We start from the raw sequence: 21065 nt of genomic DNA on the forward strand, positions 1-21065 counted from the left end.
GCTATGTGGGCCGGGCAGTGCTCCTAACAGTTCTCCGAACCAAGGAATAAACTGCTAACAGCATGGGAACAGCATCAAGGAGGACGGTAACAGACATACCTTACTCCTCGGCACCCCGTTTGCAATAGGTGGCTACCAGTATGTTAGATTCGTCTAATCTGCTAATAGTTCCCCCATTAATGATTGTTTCCTTCAGCAACTGTAAGCCTATTATACACATATTACATTTTCTGTGCACCACAGAACCCTGAGAGAACAATAACATTTTATTTACAATGGTTTCTATACAATACTAGTTTTCATCCTAGTCATGGACTCTGTTCTATGGATCCACGGTCATGGTACACACTCTATTCATTCTAAAGTAGACATAGAGACAATTGATTCCCTGGTATCTTTAATTGTTTATAATATCTACAGATCAAGCAGTCTGTATCTTCACCCACTTGTTGACTATACAGTATATACAATCAATCAGTCCGATTTGCTTATAGCAACCATTCACAGAGCAGCTTTTATATAAAAAGAGAAATCTGAGAAATGAAAGCTGAGCTATGATTGGTTTAGCTTAGATTGATAGATTTGAGCCAATATATTTAATAATAACACAGTACACTGAGAAAATAAAAAGCAATACCTCTGGCTTTAAAGTGATTGTCGCTATGTGCACTTCCCAGCACCGTTTAGAAGACAGCAAAGACATGTTTTATACAGGTAAATATAAACTGTACAGCATGTAGACTTCTAAATGGTGCTGAGAACAGCACATATTGATGGGGGGAGTGACAATATCAATATTAAGTGCTTAAATACTGACTCAAACCATAAATACATGTAAATCTTGCATCCTGGATTTATAAGTGTCTGCATAATCAATAACAATAAATACATAATGGGGGATTTATCAATTCTGATGCAAAGAAAAAGTTAGGCAGTTGTGCACATATTAAAAGCAGTAACCTTATAGGTTTCCATGGGCAACCCCTACAATTTTGTCTTTCCTTAAATGATTCTTGTAGTCTTGTAGCAACCTAATGCCTTACTACTTTGATACCGTGAATCCCATTAAGCTTTAGTCTCCCCCTCTGGCACTCCATTGGTATGATTCAAGTCCTGCAGTTGGACAGCAGCTGGATCCTTTTCCTTTGTGGCCTGAGCTTTTAGAAGACGTCGGCAATATATTAGCAGATATCCCGGAAGGACAAATCCAGCAAAGGAAAATATTAATAGACCCATATTTACCTACGAGAGAAAACCAAAAAGAAAGGAAAGTATTGCTGGGTAAATTATAGTATTATGAATTGATGCTTTCGCCAATAAATTCCTTGTTTGTTTTTATTTCCGACAGCTATAAGACAAGGTTAGGAGCCATTGACACTGCGTTTTCGGCAGATGTCGTGGGTATGTATCGTAAGATTGGTCAAAAAGGTATGATGACATATACCACAACATGTGCATGTTTTTTGAGTCCCATATGTATATATTCAGGAAATAGACCAAACAGTCATTATTAGGCTGATTTCTCATAGGCGTATTATGGACTCCAACAAGCACCTTCTCAGGCATACCTTTAGATTTGCAAATTTCTACTTGTGAGCCATGCAATTTTTATGTCTTATATATACACGTAAGCAGCAAGTGGCATGTATCACCTATTCTTTTCTGATTGTAATTTTTTTTTAATTTCTTTATTTGTATATTGTTGAAGGCTGCTATCTTGCCTAAGCTGTTTTTAACAGCATTTAAAAAATATGCTTTACAGCAAGCCTCATGGACATAAATGACAATAGACAGGACCTGTCTGTCACAGGTTAGATGTGAAACATTATTATTAGAGATGACCAAACCGTACCCAGGTTCGAATCAAACTTTGCAAAAAGTTCTGAACTTTTTGCCAAGTTTGAACGAACCATAAAAAAAACCCGAAACAATATTTTCTTTTCAGTTTTGCTTTTGTGAACGAAAAATAGCAAAATTAGAATGAAATATGCTGTATTAAGTATATAGGCTATGTTCACACAACGTCAAAAATAGAGAAAAGGCGTCCGTTTTTTGCCGCAATTTAACTGACTGCAATGGCAATGCATTGAATTCAATGGAAAAACAGATGTCCAATGCGCACAATGTATTGAATAACAGACATTTTTTTATTTGTTATTGACACACAGTTTAACTTTTGTCACAGTTCTTTCTCCGTTTTTACTAATAAATTCAATGGACTTTTCGATTAAGCCACACCCAAAGGGCAATTAGTAACCCAAACTAGAATAATGTGCCAACAGCCGTCATTGCACTAAGGGGAGGCCAGACAGCTAAATGACGTCCGTTATTTTAGACTCAAAATGACGGAAGCCATTTTAAACAGAGCTGGAAAAACGTTGTGTGAACATAGCCATATAGTGAAATAGCTGGCAGCATTAATCCAAGGGGATCGCTATAATGCATTAAAGGAGAACGGGGGCAGCAGAGACCAGCACTGAAGTCGGGGAGGTAAGTGCCTGTTGTTATGTTCAGCTGTTTTTTTTTTTTAAATGTCAGACCCAGGAGTTCTTTATCAGGGCCGGCGTCAGCACCCGGCCGACTAGGGCAAGTGCCGGGGCCCACAGCGCCTCTAGGGGCCCAGTCCAGTCTGATGCTACACTTTTTTTTCTGTCAGAAAAAAAAAGTGTAGTAACAGAGGGGACTGTGCCCCTAGCGGCCCGCATAGCACAGCTAGGGGGTGCCGATACATACTTGGAGTCCCGGGCACTCTCTACAAAACTTTCCTGCAGCTGCCAAGTAGCTGCTGCAGCTATGGGGGATGAAGGACCTTTCATGATGTCACTGGTCATGTGATCGGACTCTGGATGAAGGGCAGGTAGGCTCTGGAAACCAGTGTTCTGTATGTACTGGAGCTTCTAATTGTTTTCTGTTCACAGCTCCTGCAGTGATAGATTATAATATGACAAGAACATGCTGATACCTCTAGACTAGAGGGCTCAGCATGTCCATGTGTTATATATATCACTGCAGGAGCTGTATATAGGAGAACTAGAAGCACCAGCATGTCCATGTGTTATATATATCACTGCAGGAGCTGTATATAGGAGAACTAGAGGCTCTATATACAGCTCTGTATACAGCTCCTGCAGTGATATATATAACACATAGACATGCTGGGGCTTCCAGTTCTCCTATATACAGCTCCTGCAGTGATTGATAGATAGATAGATAGTATATAGATAGATAGATAGATAGATAGATAGATAGATAGATAAATAGAAAGAAATATCTATCTATCAATCACTGCAGAAGCTGTATATAGGAGAACTGGAAGCCCAGCATGTCTATGTGTTATATATATCACTGCAGGAGCTGTATACAGAGCTGTATATAGCGCTTCTAGTTCTCCTGTATACAGCTCATGCAGTGATATATATAACACATGGACATGCTGGTGCTTCTAGTTCTCCTATATACAGCTCCTGTCTGTGATATATATAACACATGGACATGCTGAGACCTATAGTTTCTTCTATATACAGCTCCTGCAGTGATAGATAGAAATATCTATCTTTCTATCTATCAATCACTGCAGGAGCTGTATATAGGAGAACTATAGGTCTCAGCATGTCCATGTGTTTATATATATCACAGACAGGAGCTGTATATAGGGAAACTATAGTCTCAGCATGTCCATGTGTTAAATATATCACAGACAGGAGCTGTATACAGGAGAACTATAGTCTCAGCATGTCCATGTGTTGTATATATCACTGCAGGAGCTGTATACAGGAGAACTAGGGCCTCTAGTGCTTCTGTATACAGCTCCTGCTATGTATATTTAACATGGGCATGCTGGGTCTTTTAGTTCTCCATTACACAGCTCCTGTCTGTGATATATACAACATGGACATACTGGGCTTCTAGTTTTCTCCTGTATATAGCTTCTGCAATGTGAAACCCGCAGAGATCAGGAGATACGGGAGGAGAAAAATATGCAGCAGCCACAAATCTTTCCTCGCATGTATCTCCATGATTTGTTCCTCAAAGGGGCCCACCGAGCAGTGGCGTAGCCACCGTGGTCGCGGGGGTCGCCGCCGCGACCGGGCCCGCCACAAGGGGGGCCCGCGGGGCCCCCGATCAATCACTCTTGTGACCGCAAGCATTGTTTTGCTTGCGGTCACAAGAGACTGGCTCCGTCTTTCCCACGGCTTCTGCGCGGCTGCGGGGGTGTCGCGTCTTACCCCCAGCAGCGCGCGCATCCCAGAACTCCCTGCGCGCCTTGGGCCCTGACTTCTAGTTTTCCGGCGCGCAGGGAGTTCTGGATGCGCGCGCTGCCGGGGATAAGACGCGACACCCCCGCAGCCGCGCAGCAGCCGGGGACAGACCAAAGGCGAAGGAGTGAGGATCAACGTGGGAGCGCGATGTCAGGTGAGTTAAGTTTTGTTTTTTATCAGCCTGTACGGGTGGGGGGAAAGGAGGGGGGCATCTATGAGGGTGGGGGGAAAGGAGGGGGCCATCTATGAGGTGGGGGGAAAGGAGGGGGGCATCTATGAGGGTGGGGGGAAGAGGGGGGCATTTATGAGGTGGGGGAAAGGAAGGGGGGCATCTATGAGGATGGGGGGAAAGGAGGGGGGCATCTATGAGGGTGGGGGGGAAGAGGGGGGCTTTATGAGGGTGGGGGGAAAGAGGGGGCCATCTATGAGGGTGGGGGGGAAGGAGGGGGCCATCTATGAGGGTGGGGGGGAAAGGGGGGCCATCTATGAGGGTGGGGGGAAAGGAGGGGGGCATCTATGAGGGTGGGGGGAAAGGAGGGGGGCATCTATAAGGGAGGGGGGGAAGGGGACCATCTATAAGGGAGGGGGGAAAGGGGACCATCTATAAGGGAGGGGGGGGAAGGGGACCATCTATAAGGAGGGGGGGGAGGGGGGGGAGAGGGGGCCATTCATAAGGGAGGGTGGGGGGGAGAGGGGACCATCCATAAGGGAGGGTGAGGAGAGAGGGGGCCATCTATAAGGGAGAGGGTAAAGGGGGCCATCTATAAGGGAGGGGGGGTGGAAGGGGACCATCTATAAGGGAAGGTGGGGGGAGAGGGGGCCATTCATAAGGGAGGGTGAGGAGAGAGGGGGCCATCTATAAGGGAGGGGGTAGAGGGGGCCATCTATAAGGGAGGGGGTAGAGGGGCCATCTATTTGGGGGGGCAACATAGGGGGAGAGGGAATACACAGAGGGGGGCATATATTAGGAGGTCACATAGTTCAGGCTACCCACTAAATGAGGGTGTAAGGGGACAGTACAGATGTGCAGTGTGTAGAGAGATGGAGATGGTGTCAGAGTGTGGAGCCTAATATGTCTGTCTGGCAGATTCTGTGGATTCGTGGCTCGGAGAAGTTCTCATAACGGCCCAGGACGGATGGAGAAGAAGATGAAAAGGGAAGAACTCCGATCCAGAGAAGACGTCTCCCTGTGAGTCACCTGATATAACTGCACTGTAATGTATATGGTGTATAGAGGCCTGTGTAGAGCTGGGGCCACCTCTATATGACTGGATGAGGTGATTTAGTATACTGGATTTGGTCAGTAACAATATGGTGGTTGATGGTAGTGGTTGTGGTTAATGTTTCCTCCCTATATACTGGTAATTACTGGTAATATTGGTCTCAGTAATACAGGATTTGGTCGGTAACAGTATGGCGGTAAATAGGTAATATCTGTCCTTGGTGTGTGTGTAGTGTGTATATATATATATATATATATATACAGTGGTACCTTGGTTTAAGAGTAACTTCGTTTAAGAGCGTTTTGGTTTAAGAGCTCACAGTTTTTTCAAAATTGTGACTTGGTTTAAGAGCAGTTGCTTTGGTTTAAGAACTTCCCTGTATTGGGTGGTGAGCGCGAGTGGAGAAGGGGGCATGGCATGCATAGCGGGGTCTACAGCACTGTACTCTAAACACCTTCCAAATCATAGCAGATCCCCTTCAGGCTGGGGCTTACATCAGGGGACAGGACTGTGTGTGGGGGGGGTAATCTCTCCATAGCTGTAACCCCTCTCTGCCCGGACAGAGAGTGCTGCATGTATGTGCCCACATCTGCCCTGCTCATTCCTTCATGCTCCCTGCAGTCTCTGTCAGCCCTTGTGTTTCCCATCCTCTCCATTACTGTACAGTACAGAATAATAAATATATTTGGGGTGTGGAACCAATTGTCTGCATTTACATGATTTTTTATAGGAAAATTTGCTTTGGTTTAAGAGTGGATTTGGATTACAAGCACGGTCCTGGAACGAATTATGCTCAAAATCCAAGGCACCACTGTGTGTATATATATATATATATATATATATACACACACACAACAATAGCATCACTTGGTCGTGAAAAGAGGGGGGGGGGGGGGCCAAGTTGGCCTCTCGCACCAGGGCCCAGGAGACATTAGCTACGCCCCTGCCACCGAGGTTCTGTCGCCCAAGGGCCCACAAAAACCTGGAGCCGGCCCTGTTCTTTATGAATGGTGCCAGTTATTTCACTATATAGTTACTTAATACTGCATGTTTTTATTCTAGTTTTGCTATTTTTTGTTTACAGTAGAAAAACAGAAATGAAAATATATTACAAATTTTATTCATAAATTTACAGACAATAATTACCTTTTTACTGAATATGGTAATTGCCAGCAAATTTATGAATGAAATCACTAGGTACAATGTAGTAGCACAAAACAATATAAGTTTGTCCTCAAAGTGCTCCATATAATAGCCCAGTACTTAAAGCGACTCACAATCTGTCACCCCAATCCACTTGTACCTTCGGATAGCTGCTTTTTATCCAAGATCTGTCCTGGGGTCCATTCGGCAGGTGATGCAGTTATTGTCCTAAAAAACAACTTTTAGGGTGCCTTCACATGTACCGGATCAGCAGCAGAATTCACGCTGCCAATTTTCATTTTGCTGCAGATATGTGACCCGTCCCCTTTAACCCTTGGCCGCCCGTCGCCCAGAGCCCCGGCCCAAAGCATACATTACCTGCTCGGCACCGCAGCTATGTGAAGCTCCCCTCGCTCCTCATCAGCCAATCAGTGCTGCCGTGCTGATGAGGAGCGAGGGGAGCTGGGAGCTTCACACAGCCGTGGTGCCGAGAAGGTAATGTATGCTCTGGGCCGGGGTCAGCCCTGGAGCATACATCACCTTCTCCAGGCTCCTGCTTGCTTCGGAGCCTCCTGGCATCTCCCAGCAGTCAGTTAATCATTGCGTTGCGGTGGGGCAGCCCACTGATTGGCTGACCGCCGGGAGATGCTGGGAGGCCCTGAAGCAAGCAGGAGCCTGGAGCAGGTAATGTAGGCTCCAGGGCCAGGGCTGCGGGGATTAAAGGGGCCGGGTTACATATCCAGAATGAAAATTCTACTGTGTATATGTAACCCATAGACCTTCACACTACATGGATCCGCAGCGGATTTCGCTGCAAACCCGCAGCGTGAAATCCGCTGCGGATCCGGTATGTGTGAAGGCACCTTTAAATTTGCAGCCCTGTGCTAAACTGCCATGGCCTAGAGTTTTTGTGCCCTTACCTTGCACCACCCCTCTGTCCCTCCTCCCCACCCTCTTCATCAATAGGAATGCCGCTGGCAGGATTTTTTCTATTCCTCTGCAGTGAACACTGCACAGGTGCCTTAACGATCCAGCCCATGTGCCGTGCTCACACAGGTGATGAATAGTAGAAAATCTGCCTGGAGCATTCTTAATGATGAAGAGGGTGGGGAGGAGGAACAGAGAGGTTGTGCCAGCCTAATGCACAGACACTCTAGGCCACGCCAGTTAGGCACAGGGCTGCAAGTTTAAAAGTTGTTTTTTAGGACAATAACTGCATCACCTGCTAACGGACCCCAGGACAGATCTTGGATTAAAAGCAGCTATCAAAAGGTACAACCAGTTTGGGGTGGGCAGATTTTGGGTACAGAGTTACTTTAAATCATAAAACACATAAAATCACATATAACATCTATATCACATATAACTTGCCACAAGGCCCTAGTGGTAAATAAGAAGGATATCTAAAATGTATAAATCCACATACAATGTAGGCAATATATAAAGTGCTTAAACATAAGATACTGCTCAATGTTGCAATCAGTAATTAAAGAAGCAGTTCACTTTTTATTTTTTTCTCCCCCCCGGGTAGCCGCTGTCAAGTATACTTACAGAAGATGATCGGTGTCCCGTTCCCGTCGGTCAGTTCCGTCCCGCGGTGCCGTTCACATCGGGCGCGCGCTCACTTCCGCCGGCGCTGTGACTCCTCTTCTCTCCCTTGTCATTTGAACGCCGGAAGTCACGCGCTTCCATAGAGAATGCATGGAAGCGAGTGACTTCCGGCGTATAATCACTGGGCAGAGAAGAGGACTCGCAGCAGCCGGTGGAAGTGAGCGCGCGCCCGATGTGAACGGCACCGCGGGACGGAACTGACCGACGGGAACGGGACACCGATCATCTTCTGTAAGTATACATGACAGCGGCTACCCGGGGGGGGGCGAAAAAAATTAAAAGTGAACTGCTTCTTTAATTCATAAAATTCACATAATTCAAGAAAAGGTGCACAAACTGCTATGTTGGATGGTTTGGGAGCATGATAGGAGTTGTATTCTAAAATTAAGCCACACTATCGGCGGAACCCATCAGAGTTGATCTGAGCAAATGCTGTTGCTTTATTTGGTTCATAAAGTTTGCATATTGTTTGTATAGTTCATATGTCGCCACAGCAGATATTTAAAAAGTGTTGTTAGTTCCTACAGTTGGTATATACAGTTAGTTCATACAGTTGGTAAGGTTAATATAGGCAAAAGATGGTGTTATTATTGTTTCTTCCAGAACAAATTATGTAGACATGTGTCAGGAGAGATAGTTTGTCAGTGTAGCAATGTCAGTAAATGTAACTTTACACTACAGCTGTTAGCAGAACGCTACGGCAGAATTAACTTCTGGACCCTGTTGTTTCACACGGAGTGTGATTAGAATGTTCGTCCCCAATGATGCTCCTTTTCTTAGGGAGACAGGACATTGGGGAGAAATGAGCGATCAATGGATCAATGGATGAGCGATCAAGAGATGTGCACTTGCACCAAACAAACTGAGGACAGATGTGCTACTACATTGTACCTAGTGATTTCATTCATAAATTTGTAAAAAAAAAATAGCAAAACTAGAACGAAAATATGCTGTATTAAGTAAGTATATAGTAAAATAACTAGTGATCCCCTTGCATTAATGCCACCAGCTATTACACTATACAGTTACTTGAGGCTATGTTCACACTACGTAAGTTTCCGGCCGTAGACGTTCCGTGAATAAGCGGCCGGAGACTTACGTAGTTTGCATATAATGGAAAGTATACGAAGTACGGCTGCACAGTTCATACTACGTACGAACTTACGCCCTGATCGTACGCAGCGGCGTAAAAAATTAACCAGACCATTGTTTGCGGACGAAAATGCCCGTAGCATTACATGCGGTCCCGTACGTAGTGGTGATTTCTTCATTTTTGCAGCTTTTTGTGCCGATCCAAAAGGTTCTGTGGGGTGTCCGGGGCTAGGCTAAAGGCCCTATTCCACCAACAGATCTAACGACAGATTATCTGCCAAAGATTTGAAGCCAAACCCAGGAGTGAATTTGAAAAGAGGAGAAATCCAGTCTTTCCTTTATGACCTGTTCTCTGATTATAGTCCATTCCTGGGTTTGGCTTCAAATCTTTGGCAGATAATCTGTCGTCACATCTGTTGGTGGAATAGGGCCTTAAGATTTCCAAGTAAAAGACCGCTGTCAGATCGCTACGTAGGGCGCTCGGGAAGCGTCAGTAGACTTCGGGCGTAAGTTCGCGGTCCGTACGTAGCCGGCCGCAAGTAGCGTAAATCTCCGGCCGGAGTTTACTGCGTATATGTCCGGCCGCCAAAATATGCGGCCGGACATATACGCATGTGGAACATAGCCTAAAACAGCATATTTTTGTGCTAATTTTGCTATTTTTCATTTACAAAAGCATAACTAAAACTATATGAAAATTCCAACATTGTGTTAAGGCTTACCCAAAAACCATTCCCATGCAGGGGTCCAAGCATAGCCCTATACAATGGCTCCTGCAGCAAAGCAAATACTGCACTGAGGAGTGACTGCAGTCCAGTTAGTGTACCAAAATGACCTGATGGAAACCTAGAATGTAGAAATAGGAAAAACTTAAAATAAAAGGCTGAAGGCAAAAACATTCATTCTCTCTCTTTCTTTCTCTCTCTCTCTCTCTCTCTCTCTCTCTCTCTCTCTCTCTCTCTCTCTATATATATATATATAGATAGATGCACCTGCTGGTGATCCTATGATTACCACAGATTCAGCAGCTGAAATCCATGTCTTTTTCAATGTAAATTTTCACAAAAACGCCATGGTGGCCTTTTTATTTTATTAAAAATACGCTAGCACTCAGATGTTAGCTGCAAGTCAATTGAATGATATAAAATGCCATATATACTTTTTTCTGTGGCGTTTTTCTTTCCTCTTTTGGTTTTTGGATCACTGTGGCAGTTTTTCAAAAATGCAAAATGATGAGGGTGTGGCTTTTTTTTTGCAAACTGTGGCGTTTTTCTCCCATAAAGTTAAATGGAATTTCTTCTGTTCATCTCAAAAACATCAGTGCTTATGTGTTTGCCATTTTTTCTTGGTGTCTTTCTTCATCTTAAATGACCCCATTCCTTGCTGGGGCGTGCACAGTGCAGGGGGGGAAAGGGTAATTCTTATTTCATACTCACCATCACATCTTTATTCACCAGACCCAGATCTGGTGAAGATCAATAATGTAAACTAGCGCCGATCTGCTAGATCGGCGCTCGTTTACTGGGCCTATTCCATCGTTACCGATGTCCTTGCAGCCCTTGTTTAAACACCATACATTACCTATACATGTTGCAGGTCTTCTGCTGCATTCCTTTTTCCTCTTGGTTCCGCGCGCAGCAGCAGCTTCGGTGCGGCCTGTCTGAGCTGACAGACCGCTCAGCCAATCACTGGCCATGGCGGTCCCGGACAGTGATTGGCTGAGCGGTCTGTCAGCTGAGACGGGCCGCTCCGAAGCTGCTGCTGCGTGCAGGACCAGGAGGAAGAAGGAGCGCAAGAGGAAGACCTGCAACATGTGTAGGTAATGTATAGTGCTTGTGAGATCGTCGGTCGCCCGCCGCACATCGCTATTCCACACACCGATGCGCGGTTGGTGCCTGATGGTTTTAGGTTTGAACCTAAATAAACGATCAGCAGCTGATCGTTGTCTCTATTCTACGGAGGGATAATCGGCAGAATCGGGCCGATTTGTTCGATTATCGTTCCATGGAATCGGCCCCTTAGCTGCTGATTGGCTAAGCGGAGACTGCAGGAGAGCCAACCCAGTACATAACAAGGTCAGTGTTCCAGGTCTGCCGCTCGCCCCAGCAAGGAATGGGTCACTTAACTGAACACCAACCCGAAAAATGCCAAAGTCACACAAAACACTGTACACACATAAAGTCAAGAACACCATAAAAAACACTATGAAAAAAATATACATATAAACTATGAAAAAGCATACTCACACAGCAGCATATAATCCCCCACAAGCGGAGTGGATAAAACCTCTGACCATTGTATGGAGAATAAATGTAAAGAACTGCCAAAGACATTAGATAACATCAGTTAGACTAGCATTACTACCACAGGGGCAGCCAATAGTTATATGGACTGGTTGCATCACACAAAAAAAATCATTCTATAAGACAATACATTTTTCCCAGGATTTTTAATAGACACATGATTTTACATAGACATGAAACTTCTGGGCGTCAAATAAAAACAAGGAACCTTTTTCAATAGCCATGTACATTTACACTTTGGTGCTCACTTTAAAGACTGCAAAATGCCTCCCCAACATACATTTTATATAATGGAAACCCTGGTTAACATTAGTAATTTGGTTTGTTGGTGCTAAGGTTAGTGGAGGAGTTTTAGGAAAGGAGACTGTATCAATACTGGATTATAATTTAGTATTCTGTTTAAAAACGAATAGCTCCAACATTCAAATAGAGTGTTTCTAATTGTATTTTTCTGATACATTGCGCCAAACGCAAAATTCCTTTCAAACAGCTACCACTAGGAGGTGCTGCAGGAATATATAACTTACAGGAAATTTTGCAGTCCTTTTCTATCTTTTCAGAAAGTCTGCTGCACTCCAAACATATAGTGAAAAAATCAAAGTGTTTATTATTTTATGTGGCAAATAGGCTAAAAGCGATGTTTCAGTTCCCTCCGAGATCCAGAAGGGAGCTGAAGTGTCACTTTTGCTCTTTTTCACTCTGATCTGAGGAAAAACTTAAAAAATAATATCTTACTTTCCCCATAGGTTAGAAATTAGCTTTTATTGTATCATTTAAGATTTGCAAAGAACAAACAGCTTAAAAAGCTACTGTTATGCTGGTGTTGCTTTTTATAGCAGTAAGCAGAAATGTGCCACATTCTTTATTACAAGGTAACTTGTTTGTGGGAGAATTATGTAGTAGTGTTCACCAGCTAAGGCTCAGGGATCCCTCAGCTAAGGCTAGGTTTTTGCAATACATTTAACGTTTATATGTTTTTATGGAAAAAAACGGATGCAATTGTTGTCATCCGTTTGGATCAGTTTTTCCATTGACTTTCATTATAAAAAGAACGGCACAAACAGATGAGTTTTTTTTTAAAGTACAGAAAAGTAGCATTGACACTAATTTTCTGTACGTTAAAAAAAAGCACCCATTTTCTCTTACACTTTTTTTTTTTTAATTTAAATATGCAATCATTCGATTGCATATACGTGAATTAATGCTATGCCATAGCGCTGCATTGCATTGATCAGTACTATTGTCGATCTGTGCATAGAGTCTGCCTGAGAGCATGCATGTTCCTACTGTATGGGGGCATGGGGCAATAGAAACATATGTGGACGTATTGTGGACTTAAATGGGGTTAAACATCAATTAGAATACCGTTGACAATTTTAATCACTACTTGTAATGGGAGATTGCTAATCAGACACGTAACCCCAAAGATAATAAGTAAGAGATTTGTGAAGACAAATGCCCGGGTAGCATTGGTCAGTTTTTTGCACCGTTTTAGACCTAAATGAAAAAAAAGGTTAAAACATCGGGGATTATTTAATATTAACTTTTTCCTCCAAAATTGCAATACATAAATAGTATGTGATCATATTACACACAAACAAGAATACAATTTAAGGTGATGTTCCCATGCAATATTTTGGTCAATATTTTGCAACCAAATACCAGGAGTGGTTGGAAAACATCTCCCCCCCCCCCCCGCCCCCCCCCCCCCCCACCCCCCAAAAAAAAAAAACACTTGTACCTTCAGATTGCTGCTTTTAATCCAAGATCTGTCCTGGGGTCTGTTCGGCAGGTGAGTCAGTTATTGTCCTAAAAAAACTACTTTTAAACTGGCAGCCCTGTGTCAAACAGCCGTGGCCTAGAATATCTGTGCCCTAACTTTGCACCACCCCTCCGTCCCTCCTCCCCCACCCTCTTCATCATTAGGAATGCCCCTAGAACATTTTCTCCTGTCTGAACATTGTACAGGTGCCTTAATGATCCAGCCCATGTGCTGTGCTGACACAGGTGATGAGTAGTAGAAAATCTGCCTGGAGCTGTCATGAATGCAACATTGGCGCAGACCTCGGTGCGTAAGGTACAACCAAGATTGCAATTTTGGCCATAATCTTCCATTTATTCTGTGTTTTGTTTGCCTTTGTTTGTGCCCTGTCTGAACTGTGTCTTATGCCTTCTGTTTTGCTAATTGTTTTCCCTGCTCCACCCGTGTCTGTTTTGCAAAGTTTCTTCTGGTCTTGTAACAGTTAACCTGCCTTTGCTTCCGTGATTGACAGCTGGTCCCTCCTATAACCTTCTAGACTGGGTTCCTGGTCTCCTATTTAAAGGGGTTATCCAGCGCTACAAAAACATGGCCACTTTCCCCCTACTGTTGTCTCCAGTTTGGGTGGGGTTTTGAAACTCAGTTCCATTGAAGTAAATGGAGCTTAACTGCAAACCACACCTGAACTAGAGACAACAGTAGGGGGAAAAGTGGCATGTTTTTGTAGCGCTGGATAACCCCTTTAAGATATCTGTTTCTGTCTGTGCCTCGACGGTTATTGACTTAGTCTCTGCCTGCTTGTGTGTTCTGTTTTCTGGTTTCTCCTAACTCCTGCTAAGTATCTTTGACCTCCCTCGTTTGTCACCTGGCCCTGACCATATTGCCTGATATTCGACTACGCTTTTGTATCCGATTTTGTACTTTTGCTGCCCGACCGTTGTTACCCGGATTGCTGGCCATTCTTATTGTGTTGTTCGTCTTGTCTTTTGTTTCACCTATCCAGGCCAGGGATCGCCGCCCAGTTGCTCGCTGACATTTTAGGGCAGATTGTGGCAAGTAGGAAGGGACAGTGGGTGGGCTGAGCTTAGGGCTCACTGTCTCTGTGTGTTTTGGTGTGACTGGTCCTGATCATGAGGGTGGGGAGGAGGGACAGAGAGGGTGCCAGCCTAATGCATACACAATCTAGCTACGGCTGTTGGGCACAGGGGCTGCCAGTTTAAAAGTTGTTTTTGTATGGACAGTGATGGCTAACCTTGACACTTCAGCTGTTGCAAAACTACAACTCCCATCATGCCTGGGCAGCCAAAGCCATATCTTTGGTTGTTCAAGCATGATGGGAATTGTAGTTTTGCAACAGCTGGAGTGTCAAGGTTAGCCATCACTGTTTTAGGACAATAACTGCATCACAATCTGGGGGACAGATTGTGGGTACAGAGTCACTTTAACAGCCATTATTTGCCATTAAATGACGGTCATCCACTCAGTTTTTACAGTATGTTTTACACAGTGGCTTGTATATAAACGCCAGCACCTTTCATTCACTTAAATGGGGCAAGCTGCCAGTTTCCCACAGAGCCACCTGTACAGATGAGATCATGTGCCTGTGCAAACCAGGTAAGTGTCCTAAAGAACAAGACACCTTATGATGACAGTTGATCCTAAGTATAGAACAGTAGAGTAGAGTATTGTTGTACCATGTAAGTCATAGCCATATTCTACAAAGTATAGAAATGTGAGGCTATGTTCAACACTGTAAAATTAAAGAAAAATATGGCTGTAATTTTGAGGTAAAAATATGGCAGTATTTCCAATATAACAATGTGCTCAATTGAAGTCAATGGGAAATTGACCAGCAGTGCACGAACCATGTAGAATACAAAGCGTAATTAAAGGAGAAGTCCGGCCAAAATACATTTTTTATATGTTATTACTTATGGAAAGTTATACAATTTTCTAATGTACATTAATTATGGGAAATGCTCATATACTGCTATTTCCCTTAATTTAGTGTATCAGGAAGTGTTAGAATTCTCTCAGAACCAGTGACGTCACGACGAACGGTGTAATTCCTATGGAGTGTCCAGCAGGGGGCGCTCTCTATATAGAAGTCAATGAGTATCATTGACTTCTATATATAGTGCGCCCCTGCTGGACACTCCATTGGAATTACAATGGATGTGTGTATGTAATGTAATGTACTGTACTTTGCGATTGAATACATTTATGAAATACTTTGGGGAGCAAGTGTCCTTGCTCCCCAAAGTATCCCATAAATGTATTCAATAAATACATTTGCTGGGCACCGAGCAGGGAGGGAGAGAAGTGCCATCTACCTCCCCCCTCCTTGCTCGGTGCTGGGAACATATACAAAGTACTACTCCCCCATTATCTGCAGATAATGGGGGAGTAGTACCTGTGCTATGTTATCACCGCCCGCACCGCCGCTCACATAAGTGCCGCCCGCTACGCCGCCGCTCACAGAAGTGCCCCCTCCTCCTCCGCTCCCCCTCCTCCTCGAAACACTATGGCCCCGCTGACTCCCCGCCGCCTGCCCGTGCCGCTCCTCACACTATCCGGCCGGCCACCGCTCTCTGCTCCTGCAGGCCGGCCGCGTTAGCCCTCACCCACACCGGCCTGGGACACCAGGAAGCACCAGGAGCGCCGTGCGGTGTGGGTGAGGGCTGACGCGGCCGGCCTGCAGGAGCAGAGAGCGGTGGCCAGCCGGATAGTGTGAGGAGCGGCACGGGCAGGCGGCGGGGAGTCAGCGGGGCAATAGTGTTTCGAGGAACAGGGGGAGCGGAGGAGGAGGAGGGGGAGCGGAGGAGGAGGGGGCACCTCTGTGAGCGGCGGCGGCGGCGGAGCGGGCAGCACTTATGTGAGCGGCGGAGCGGGCGGCGATAAGATAGCACAGGTACTACTCCCCCATTATCTGCAGATAATGGGGGAGTAGTACTTTGTATATGTTCCCAGCACCGAGCAAGGAGGGGCACTTCTCTCCCTCCCTGCTCGGTGCCCAGCAAATGTATTTATTGAATACATTTATGGGATACTTTGGGGAGCAAGGACACTTGCTCCCCAAAGTATTTCATAAATGTATTCAATCGCAAAGTACAGTACATTACATTACATACACACATCCATTGTAATTCCAATGGAGTGTCCAGCAGGGTCGCACTATATATAGAAGTCAATGGTACTCATTGACTTCTATAATAGAGCGCCCCCTGCTGGACACTCCATAGGAATTACAGCGTTCGTCGTGACGTCACTGCTTCTGAGAGAATTCTAACACTTCCTGATACACTAAATTAAGGGAAATAGCAGTATATGAGCATTTCCCATAATAATGTACATTAGAAAATTGTATAACTTTCCATAAGTAATAACATATAAAAAATAAATTTCGGCCGGACTTCTCCTTTAATTATTACCTCCAAGTAATGAAGATACTCATTATTTTTTACCTGCTTTTACTAAATACATCTGTTGTTTTATTTTTACTTTTATTTCACTGTGTGAACCTAGCCTTAAAGTCTTACAGAAGCCCTCAGCGTCCATTTACATGTATAGGAACTGCTGCAGATATTAATGTAATTACATGATGCATGGGCATGGGTCCTGCTGCTGGAATGTCAATGGATTGATCACCTCAGCCAGTCAGTGACAGCAGCAGTGCCCACCACCCCCGCACCGATTGGCTGAGTGGGCAATCATCAACAGGGTATGTGACATTGCAGCAGGCTGGCGGCTGTCAGCTATCGTTAGGGAGCGCTAACGGGCACAGGGATGGGTAAGTATAGTTTCTTTATTTATGTTCGCACACGCCCTGCCTGCCTGTAACGTTTTCCATTGTCATTTATTAACATGTGCTTTACCTAAGTGTAATACCCCTTTAAAGGTTTATTCATATATTGTTTCTGGTCTGTATCTGGGAGACAATTGATATTGGCTTGTATCCATGGGTTTTTGTGCTTTTAATTAATCCTAATACATTGGGGGTGGGGGGAGGACATTATTGGTATGATGGATTGGTTTCATATTGATTATGTGCATATCCTTGGTCATAGATGATAGATAGATCCCAACATGAGAACAACAACCAGTTAACGCCTTTTAATGACTAAAGCTTATTACCTATTATAACACTATTCTATGTAGGCAGATAGGTACTTCTCTGAAATGCCAAAAGTTTTCTTTTGTTTTTATGACAGTAACCACTTTTGGGCTATGTTCCCGAAATGTCTCTTTAGGCAAATAACGATTGTTGTTTTAAAAAGCGGCTTGTCATTTTATACTGATGGCCACAATTAACAGTCACAAGCATTATTTGTGGCCATCATTATTCCAAAACGCCCATTTGTGTACCTTTAAAAGACGTTGTGGGAACACAGCCTAAGGGAGGGTTCTCAGTGTTTGCCCCTACAGAAATAGAAAGGGCCTTATGCCTTTATCCTATACACTGTAGTATCAGATCAAGTTCCCAAGGGTATAGTACAAAAGTATAGTTTCTTTTCTGGGCTTTTCACGTGACATTTGCAGAATATTTTCAGAAATATACATCTGGAAGCATTCATAGCAACTTTTATATCAAATGAAATATCAGGAGCTGTATGATCCTGTTGTGTCTGTTTTAAATAATTTGCCTGTTTGTCACTAATCAGTTTCTAGTAACTCACTCTTCATCACTCTCCTTCATCTTCCAGTCCATCACAAATCCAATAAAAGGACAGGTAAAAAGGCACAGCAGCTGCAGAACCCCAAACACAGATGAGTATAACCCCACTGCAGAAAGAGAGAGAAGCTTGTGTTACACAACTTTGAGTCATATCATTTTGGAAACATACATTAGGAATGAAAGAAAAATTTACATGCCAAACACCAACAATGAAGGACCCCTCTGACCTTAATGGGGGTCCCTTCTAATTTTGGGCAAGATGTGTCTGCTATTTGGACACTGCATTGGGAGGAACCCAATAGAACGGATGTGATACTAGCCTAAAACAGTCTCTTTTTGTCTATCTTGTTAAAAATGGATTCTAACATAAATTAGTTTAAACTTGGGTACAAATGGATTTGCTGAATCAAGTGGATGTTTTAACAGGATAACCAATGTAATGTGAACAGACCATAAGACCCTCCTTTTTTAGCTATGGCTAATTGGAGCACGGGTACATCCTAATGTTCCCGAATTTTAATTAAAAAGAAGTGATGTTCACCTGGCCGGTAGAGATGAGCTAGTAGTGAAATATTCGACTTTCCAGAATTCGAATCGAATAGGCACCGATATTCGACTATTCGAACGAGTATTCGATCCAATTATAGTCTATGGGAAAAAAGTTCTCGGCACTTGGAAATCAAAATTCGACCACTTGGAGGTTACCAAGTCCCCCATGAAACCTCCCTAAATGATGCAAACACCTCCGGAATGACACTGGGACATTAGGGGGAGCATGCCTGGGTGCACCCAACACCCCAAAATGCAGTATAATGCCACTCTCTGCAGTTACACGAATGAAAAATATTTGCGAACACTTTACGAACATTTAGACAATGTTCACACATTTTCTTTTGTTCGAATTTCATGCGCAGTGTTACATACATAATTCCAATGTGGTCCGCAAAAGCGGTCATGTTATTCGCGCGATCACGCGTATTCTGTACGAACGTTACTGGAACAGTATGTATGACGTCCATTTTTCTGGGCTACTGAACAGCATATATCAAGTGCCTTTTACTGGGCTACTGAAACAGTATAATCAGGTGCCCTTAGTGGGATACTGGAACAAATATGTATAACGTGCCCTTAGTTGGGTTAAACAGGGACACTATAAGTCACTTGTACACACAGGGTACTGGAATAATACACCTGATGATGCTGATGCTGCTGTTAGATCATCTATTTCTTAGCACTGAGAAGTGCTTTGGATTCAGAGATTCTACTTTTTCGCTTGATCTTAGCCCTGAAAGGACTTTTGGGTTCTGTAGTAAGCATGCCTAACCAAAACGCTACTAAAACCTATCTCTCCCTGCTGCAAGATCTTTCCCTGGCTAGGTTGAAAGCTTATCTGCAGTTGAGAGGTGGGAGACAAGTATTTAAGATTCGAGTCATGTGTTCGCCATCATCCAATGAGGGTAGACGCCGTTTTTGATGTTGCATTGCTTACTCCAGGGTCCCTCACGGCCTCCCTGCATGGTCATTGGATTAAAAAAAGCGCCAACTGCGATGGGAGGGCTTACATATGTTTCACGCGTATTCGCCTCACTACTCGATTGAATTTGAATCTTTCGAATACCCCAATATTCAATCGAATACCTACTCGATCGAATCGTATTCGCTCATCTCTACTGGCCGGTACTTCAGTACCGGCCGGGTTGAACATCACAGACAATGGCCATTCTGTGTCATGTGGCCACCGTATTGTCATGTGTGAACATGGCTAAAGCGTTACTAGCCTATAGCAGATCTAAAGCTATAGAATTGCATTTAGTGTATAACATTCTGTAGATTAAAGGGGTACTCATTTTTCTTTCAAATCAATTGGTTTCTGACAGTATTTCGATTGTAATTTAACTTCTATAAAAAAAAACTCAGTCTTTCCTACTTATTAGCTACTATATATCCTGCAAGAAATGTTTTCTTTCATTCTGACACGGGCTCTCTACTGACACCTCTGAGACAGGAACTTCAGAGCAGTAGCAAATCCCTTTACAGGGGTTATACAGCGCTCGAGACCGCCCAACAGGGAAGGGGGGGGGGGCAATCAATGCCCTAAAAAATGTATTTATTTATTTTTTTTACTCCCACCGCACATTTTATGGAGAAAACTGTGGAAGGAAAGTAGTAGTATGGGTAGTTTAGCAAAAAAAAAAAAAAAAATCTTTCAAATCAACTGGTGCCAGAAAGTGCCAGCTATTGAAATTACTTCTATAAAAAAAAACTAAAGTTTCCAGTACTTATCTGTATGTCCTGCCACAAATGTGGTATTCTTTCCAGTCTGGACAGCAGGAAAGGTTTCTTATGGGAATTAGCTACTGCTCTGGGATTTGTTCTTGACATGGACAGCAGAGGTGGCAGCAGAGAGCACTATGTCAGACTGGAAAGAATACATTACTTTCTGCAGGACATCCAGGAGTGATAAGTACCAGAAGACTTGAGATTGTGTAATAGAAGTAAATGCAAATCTCTGGCACTTTCTGACACAGTGATTTGAAAGAAAGTTTTGCTAAACTAGCCCCTGAAAGTAGTGCCCACTGCAGGATGCTACTTTCACTAAACCAACAGACCCTGTTTGCTGACTGCAGGCTGTCTAGACTCCCCCTCCCAGTTCTCATCACTCTTTGGAGGAGCAGACAGCTGCTGCACCAGTGAGTAGAGAACTGCCTACTGACGGATGGGTGGAGGAAAGAGAAGGGGAAAGGTGCCCCACCATCTGCCCAGCAGACCGTATCTGGGGATGGGGGGGATCGTAGGAGTTTACTGTATGTATAGAGCAATTATGCCTGCATCCCTCTGCTCTGGCCAGGCCTGACTGCAAGAGGCCAGAACAGCAGGTGTTCTGTCTGATAAGTATACTAAAAGGGGGGGGGGGCGGGCAACAGCTAGCAGCTGTAACAGCTAATGCTTTGCTGCAGGGGCATATTGGGGCTTGTAGTTTAGGGAGAGCAGGAGTCACTA

General features: G+C 44.0%; 1 protein-coding gene across 1 annotated transcript; it reads right to left on the minus strand.

Moving 5' to 3' along the window:
• Window positions 1–781: 781 nt before the first annotated feature.
• On the minus strand, window positions 782–13108 carry LOC138775090 (large neutral amino acids transporter small subunit 3-like). Its single transcript, XM_069955818.1, has 4 exons — window positions 13019–13108; window positions 11575–11648; window positions 10051–10174; window positions 782–1242 (listed from the first exon to the last, which is right to left on the minus strand). The coding sequence occupies exons 2-4, from the start codon at window positions 11622–11624 to the stop codon at window positions 1066–1068; spliced, it is 351 nt and encodes a 116-aa protein (XP_069811919.1). The 5' UTR covers window positions 11625–11648; window positions 13019–13108; the 3' UTR covers window positions 782–1065.
• Between the last annotated feature and the right edge of the window lie 7957 nt (window positions 13109–21065).

This window comes from Dendropsophus ebraccatus, unplaced genomic scaffold (genome assembly GCF_027789765.1).
Source record: "Dendropsophus ebraccatus isolate aDenEbr1 unplaced genomic scaffold, aDenEbr1.pat pat_scaffold_1324_ctg1, whole genome shotgun sequence".
In the NCBI taxonomy this organism is placed as follows: Eukaryota; Metazoa; Chordata; class Amphibia; order Anura; family Hylidae; genus Dendropsophus; species Dendropsophus ebraccatus.

What these genes read in the sequence shown, in the direction of transcription:
- LOC138775090 (XM_069955818.1), bottom strand. Translation starts at nt 11,624, where the DNA reads ATGGTCAGAGGTTTTATCCACTCCGCTTGTGGGGGATTATATGCTGCT. An exon ending in GGGGGATTATATGCTGCTGT is followed by an intron (nt 10,175 to 11,574) that starts GTGAGTATGCTT and finishes TCTACATTCTAG; the next exon opens with GTTTCCATCAGGTCATTTTG. An exon ending in TGCATGGGAATGGTTTTTGG is followed by an intron (nt 1,243 to 10,050) that starts GTAAGCCTTAAC and finishes TTTCTCTCGTAG; the next exon opens with GTAAATATGGGTCTATTAAT.